Source organism: Chrysochloris asiatica, unplaced genomic scaffold, assembly GCF_000296735.1.
Source record: "Chrysochloris asiatica unplaced genomic scaffold, ChrAsi1.0 scaffold00106, whole genome shotgun sequence".
In the NCBI taxonomy this organism is placed as follows: domain Eukaryota; kingdom Metazoa; phylum Chordata; class Mammalia; order Afrosoricida; family Chrysochloridae; genus Chrysochloris; species Chrysochloris asiatica.
This window is the reverse complement of record NW_006408624.1, coordinates 3,139,978-3,147,471: the sequence shown is the minus strand read 5'-3', so window position 1 is coordinate 3,147,471 and position 7,494 is coordinate 3,139,978. Positions and strand designations below refer to the sequence as shown.

Genomic DNA, 7,494 nt, shown 5'->3' with positions numbered 1-7,494 from the left:
GACAGATGAGTGGCTGTTGCGTGGTTGCTGTTAAATAGGAATCTCCTTGTGCTAGGGCCCTTAAGTCTGGCTCAAAGGTGGGATTTCTGTCCTTGGATGTCAATCAAGAGGCAGAAGCAATCAAGAGGAATGCAAGAGAGGAGATAATTTCTCTAATGCTGCACTTATTCTGAAGAAAATAATGACTGAGAAAGAACCATTAGACTTGATAAGTACAAAGCTATTGGAGATATTCCAAGATCCAGTTTCAGTGGAGCACTATGATTTTATGGAAGGAGAAAAGATACATATGTATCTCAGGTATGTAAACTGAAAATGAAAGATTATAAAAAAAAGTTCAACAGAAGATTGTTGAGCACTTCTATGCTGAAGGAAAGAGTCTGGGAAAGGGGATAGAATGGTAGAGGTCAAAATCTGGAAAGTAAGGAAGTAGAGATGAGTTGTTTAATCCTGCTTTTTCACAAAATTTAACTGAGAAATAGGAAAGACAGTAGTTGAAAGGGAACTTAAAATTAAGAGAAGCACTTTTTTGCTTTTTTATTATTTTTTAAATGGAGAGCCAAGCGTGTTTTTGGCTGTAACCAAACAGCTACCTGAGAGAAAAATGTTGAAGAAATGAGAGGAAATTTATGATTAAAGGTCATGAAGAAATGAGAAAGGATGTGATTTTAAAAAAACCACAACAAAATTAAAACTAAGCAGCAAGCGTTCCCCAATTTCTTCCTCAGGAGAAAAGCTATTTCCCACAAGCCTTTTGATTAGAGGACTTGGTTAGAGTGGTCAGAATGAAGATACCTAATGGGGAAGGGTAGTAGCACTACTGTATACTGAGGTATTTTCCTTGTAGTGATTATGAATTGGGCTGTGAACCGCAAGGTCAGCAGTTTGAAACTACCGGCTGCTCCGTGGGAGAAAGATGAGGCTTTCTGCTCCCGTAAAGATTTACAGCCTCAGAAATCCTGTTCAGGGTCACTATGGGTTGGAACCGACTCAATGGCACTTAACAACAACAACAATGATAATTAAATTTAGGAAAAGTGGGACTCAGTGGCAGCTGCTGCTAAGAAGGTATACAGAAGTATGAAAAGAAAATAACAGCTACCATTAACTGGTTGTTCAATTTATGCCAAGTTCCTTACACTTGTAATTTTATTTAATATCTATCCTTTAGGTAAGGTATTACAGGTAGTCCTTAACTTACAATGGGGCTTCTTTTCAATCACTCTTTGGTAAATAGGTTCTGTCGTAAATTGACTACTTTTTTAAAAAGTTCTCATTAGTATTTCCTTTTATTAGCAGTATTTTTATAAATTTGATTTTAATTTGTCTTTGGAGTTGGAAACATTACACATAAACATCTGAGAGCGAACATCTGATAATGGTAGCACCAGCAAGTTACATGCTGCAACAGTGTATCTAATACAAAAAACAAAGAGCTCTGAGAACAGTAACACCAGCAAGGTACATGTGGCAACACTGCCTGGAGTACAGTCCTCTCCCCAATTTTTAGTCTCGTTACAATGTACAACAGACTATTGCACATTGTAACTAGACTATGTCGTAAATTAAGGATTACTTGTATTCTCTTTTTTACAAAGGTAAAAACCGAGCATATGAGAGTAAATACATTATCCATGGCAATACAGTTGGGAAGTAGCAAAACTGGGTCAGTGCTGTTGCAGCTGCGACCACAAAAGCATATTAACGGTTGAATTTAATGCCCCAAAAGATATAGAGAAGTCTTAAATCCTCTCTCTCCCAGATGTGCATATGACCAAATTTAGGAATAGGGTCTTTGTAGATAAAATTAATGAATATGAGGTCATTCTGGAGTAGGATACTCTCTAATCCAATCTGACTGGATCCTTATAAAAAAGAGAAGAGACACAGAGAGATATAAATGGCAGGCTATGTGAAGATGGAGGCAGACATTCAAGTTATGGTTTCACAGGAACTTTAATCTCTGCCACCATATTTTATTTAAAGACTTTTTTTTTTTTTTTTAAAGGAAGTTAAAACTTTTTTAAGGAACTCCTGAGGCTACAGAGTTGAAAGAGATAAGAAAGGACATTCCTCCAGAGCCTCTGGAGCGAGCACAACCCTGATGACACCTGGATTTCAGACTTCTGAAAAACTCGAGAGAACAAATGTCTGTTGTTTTAAACACCCAGTTGTGGTAACTTGTTAAAGTATTCCACGGAACTAAGACAGTCTATTAGAATGTGTAGAAGAATAAACTTATGACTTTATTATGACTAAACAATTTAGGAATTTTCAAACTACTTAGAAGAAACATATTTAAAAGTTCAGTGATTAAATATTCTCCATACTGAGGCAACATTGGCTATAACATTAGCAGAGTAATTTAAAACTTAAATACAATCTAAATACAAAAAAGTCTCAAAGCCAAAGTAATGAAAAGTCTTACTTCAGTATTTCTTCTCTGCACTGCCTCTGTGTGGCAAAACAAGCTATAGCCCACATTTTTATTTCAACTCCTGTATGGAACTGTTTCCCTCGCATGTCCCATACTCCATGACTTGGTGTTGCTACAGTTCGATTCTACAGAAAAATGAGAAAGAAAAATAACAAGGCAAAAAAGAACAAAAACTTAACACACATTTATTTCAATGAGCTGGGAATAAGCATTTCAAATTGTCAAATTGAATATTTCTGATATTCTAGGTGGAACAGAAAGCTATATGTGAATATTATTTATACTTTTATTATTAGAGACAACAACAACAAAAATTCTTCTAAACTCAAACAAAGACACCTACCTAGCTTATTAAAATAAATATTGTTGGAACAATAAAACACTTTCTAAATTCCAGACTTAGCTAGGATGCTCTTCTCTCCTTATTTAGAAACTTTATGTATATGATTAAAAATCAAGCATTTTTACCCGTCCTCCATACTGTAGCATAGGTGCTGGTAGTACACGTCCTGTTACATGGGCCATTTCATCCCGAACTTTAAATTGAAACTCCTGAACAAATGAATCTGTTTCATAGTTTGCACTTCTTACCTAACCAGAGAAAAAAGTTTGTGGTTATTCACAAAATTCCAAAAACTCCTATTTTACTTATTGTTGTTGTTGTTAAGTGTCATTGAGTAGGCTCCAACTCACTGACCCTGAATATAGGGTTTCTGAGGAGCAGCTGGTGGGTTTGAACTGCCGATCTTGTAGTTCACAGTCCAGTGCTTATCCTACAGCGCCATACCAGGAGTCCATTTTACTCATCAGAACCTTCTATTTATTTTTATTTCACTGTGTCAACAATGTTTTGCAATAGGTCTTGTTAATGGTGCCCTAATTAAAGAAAGGAGTCTGGTGTGGCACTGTAGGTAGGATATGTACTGAACTAATTGGCAGTTCAAACCCACCAGCTGCTTCATAGGAGAAAGATGAGGCTATATAGTTCTATAAAGATTTATAGTCTCAAAAACCCTATACAGGGTTGCTATTAGTTGGAATTGATTTGATGGCAGTGGGTTTTTTTGTTTTCTAGATTTCCTGCTCTCAATCACTATACTTTCAGAGGCTATAATAATAATAAAACAATAATAACAGTAGCATTAAATAGAGAATCTAATTATGTTGACTTCCAAACCTGTAAAGTCAACATGGTGAAAGGTTTACATAGCAAATTAGTTTCCTATTTAACAACTTTTACACAAATTGGTCACAATTTTTATAATGTGCCAGCATTCTCACTATTTCCATTCTGTTTATTTCCATCAATCTTCCCCTGACTTTTCACCTTTGATTCTGGGTATATGTTGACTGTTTGGTCTCATACAGTTGATTTTTAAGGGGGCATATAACTCACAGGCAATCATTGTTTATTTATTATTTAGATGAAAGGTGACCTCCAAAATGAGTTTCGGTTCCAAGTTTAGAGTATCTTAGAGCAATAGTATTGGGGGTTCTCTATTGGTCTAGTAAGGTCTGCCTTTATTGGAATTAGAATTTTGTTCTACACTTATCACCTGTTTTATCTGGAACCTTCTACTGGGTCACTGGTCTTAACTGTTGGTAGTGGTAGCTGGATACTATCTAATTTTTCCATCTCAGGGTAGAAGGGGTTGAGGTTCATGTGGACCAGTTTATTCTTTGAACCTTTATTTTCCTTCATTCTCTTTTGCTATATATGAGTTGTTATTGTTGTTGTTAGGTGCCATAGAGGTAGCACCAACTCATAGCGAACACAACAGAACAACACACTGCCGGGTCCTTTGCCAACCTCACAATCGCTGCTTAGCCTGATCCCATTGCTACTACCACTGTACTAATCCATCTCATTGGGGTTCTTCTTTTTCTCTGACCCTCCACTTTACCAAACATGATATCTTTCTCCAGGGGCTGGTCCCTCCTGATGATATGTTCTAAGTATGACAAACAAAGTCTGGCCATCTGTCTTCCAAGGAGCACTCTGGTTGCACTTCTGTACTTCTTACAACACAGACTGGTTTGTTCTTTTGGCAGTCCATGATATGTTTAATATTCTCCTCCAACATCATAGCTCATATGCATCAGTTCTTCTACAATCTTCCTTATTCACTGTTCAACTTTCAAATGTGTATGAAGCAACTGAAAATACCATGGCTTCGATCAGGTGCACCTTAGTCCTCAAACTGATATCTTTGCTTTTCTACATGTTAAAGATGTCTTGTGCAGCAGATTTGCCTAATGCAGTATGTTGTTTAATTTCTTGACTGCTGCTTCCATGAATGTTTATGGTTGATCTGATCAAAATGAAGCCTTTGACAATTTCAATATTTTCTTCATTTATATGGATGCTGTTGACTGGTCCAATGGTGAGGATTTTATTTTCTTTACATTGAGGTGTGATCCAATATTGAAGGTGTGGTCTTTGCTATTCTTAAGTATGTTAAGCCCTCTTCACTTTCAGCAAAGGAGCTCTGGTAGTGTAGTGGTTACGAATTGGGCTGCTAACCTCAAGGTTGGCAGTTTGAAACTACCCCAGCTGTTCAGCGGGAGAAAGATGAGGCTTTCTGCTCCCGTAAAGATTTACAGCCTTGGAAACCCTGTGCAGGGTCACAATGAGTTGGAATCGACTCCACGGTACTTAACAACACTTTCGGCAAGCAAGGTTGTATCATCTGCATATCGCCAATCCTGATGCCACATTTGTCTATATATTATCCATTTTCTCAGATTATTTGCTCAGCATACAGATTGAATAAGTATGATGAAAAAATACAACCCAGGTGCACATCTTTCCCAATTTTAATCCATTCTGTGTTCCCTTGTTCTGTTCAAACACTCTTCATCTTGGTACAGGCTCCTCATGAGCACAGTTAAGTGTTCCAGAATACTCATTCTCAGCAATGAGTATTCTCTGAATTGTGTGTCATGAGTCACACAATCAAAACTGTTTGCATAGTCAATAATGCACAGGCAAATATCTTTTTGGTGTTTTCTGCTTTCAGTCAAGATCCATCTGACATCAGCAGTGATAATCCTCATTCCATGTCCTCTTCTGAATCCAGCTTGAACCTCTGGAAGTTCTTTGTCAATGTATGTTTGCAGTAATTTTTGGATTATCTTTAACACAATTTTACTTGCATGTGATATTAATGATATTATCTGATGATTTCTGCATTGTTGGGTTACCTCTCTTTAGAATGGGCACAAATATGTATCTCTTCCAGTAAAATGACTAGGTAGTTGTCTTCCAAATTTCTTTCCATAGATGAGTGAGTGCCTCCAGTGCCACATCAGTTTGTTGAAAGATTTCAATTTGTATTCCATCAATTCCAGTGTCTTGTTTTTTTGCCAATGCTTTCTATTTTTTTTTTTGCCAATACCTTGGATTGCTTCCTTCAGTATCACTGACTCTTGAACATATGCTATCTCTTGAAATGGCTGAACCTCGACTATTTCTTTTTGGTACAGTGACTCTGTGTATTCCTTTCATCTTCTTTTGATGCTCTCTGCATCATTCAATATTTTGCCCATAGATTACATATCTACACTTATCTATTAGATAACTGCTCTCAATCTTTTAAGAACCCAGACACTGCTTACCAATTCATTAACTTTATGAATTATGCTATGCCAATTGACTAAACTGTCCTCTGAGACTATGGTCCTAAGCCTTTTAACCCATAAACCAAGCCTGCAACTTGCTTGGCTATATCAAGGAAGCATCTATAACTGTGACTCTGATGTGCTGTGTTTAATGTACATGGATATTCAAATATAAGCAAAAACACATATTGCTACTAGGGCTCCAGTTTATACATGAAAACAAAACATGTTGAAACCTGTTTCTGCGATCAGTGGATAGTTACAAACAAGTTCTTTTAGTAATACACTTGCCTTAGTCATGTTTGGGTGTCTTGAAAAAATATGGATACATTTTGTACCACGGGAAAAAATACTTTTGAGGTCAGAGCTAATATGAATATTTTACAAAACTGAAGTGGACATCTTCTCAAATCATTGAAGCTTTGCATAAAGTTTATGGAAATGCTTTCCCACTTTATGTTTCTAGATGGATCAACCATTTTAAGGAAGGTTGGGAAGACCTTAAAGATGAACCAAGAGAGGGAAGACCATTAACCTGATGAGTGAAGAATCTGTGGCTGAAGTTTAGAAACTGGTGGAAGAAGACAGAATTACCACGGATCCAATAGCTACTGAAGCTGGGATCTCATATGGTTTAGCATTTTCAATTTTAAGTGAATATCTTGGCCTTTAAGCTCAATGAATGCTTAAAACATTGTGTGATGTTTCTTTCCACCAGAATTTTAATCTAGATCAAAGCTAATGAAAACAATTTCATGGGATGTATTGTAACTGAGAAGTCCTGGATTTAAGAATATTATCCAGAGAGAAAGGTCCAATCAAAACAATGCCTTCTGAGGAGATCTGCTGGGCCAGGTAAATTCGAGGTAGCAAGGCAAGCGCAGAAGGTTATGCTGTATTTTGGGGTCCCAAAGGGTAATCTTGATAAAATTTCTCGAAGTACACAGGACAGTTATGGGACCATATTAAGAAGAAGTTTTAAGAAAATTGAAAACTGCACTGGTGAGAAAAAGGCCAGAAAAGTTGTGCTGAGGAATTTTTTTTCATTACAACTACATCCTCCTTTTGCATTCTTTGAGGTAGCATGGGTTATCTTAGATATATGTTGGAAGTTTTACCCCATCCACACTATAGTCTTTATTGTGCTGCCTTTAGAATTTTTTTTTGTTCCCCAAACTCAACATTTAAAAGGAATATGACCGGAAAAAGATGGCAGCTCGGGAGGAAGTGTAGTGACGAGCTCTGCCTAGAACACCACAGAATACAGGACCAAAAGGCTCAGAGAATGGTCCCAGTACTCTGAACCACATATAAAGGAATATTTAGAAGGTTGGAAGACTTACAGCTGGGGAGTTTGTGGCAGAAGCAAGAAATCCATTGCTTCCTGGTTCGGGACGCTTAGCTGCTCCAGGAGCCACCATTTTGTGTGGGGCCAA

General features: G+C 37.1%; 1 protein-coding gene across 1 annotated transcript in view; it reads right to left on the bottom strand.

Annotated features, from left to right (window-relative positions):
- AGO3 (argonaute RISC catalytic component 3) overlaps positions 1-7,494 on the bottom strand; it is a 213,444-nt gene that overhangs the window by 76,960 nt on the left and 128,990 nt on the right. Inside the window, exons 10-11 of the mRNA XM_006867532.1 lie at positions 2,906-3,028; positions 2,429-2,562 (exon numbers count right to left, since the gene is read on the bottom strand). Coding sequence (XP_006867594.1) covers positions 2,429-2,562; positions 2,906-3,028 — 257 coding nt within the window. The remainder of the gene's footprint in view (positions 1-2,428; positions 2,563-2,905; positions 3,029-7,494) is intronic.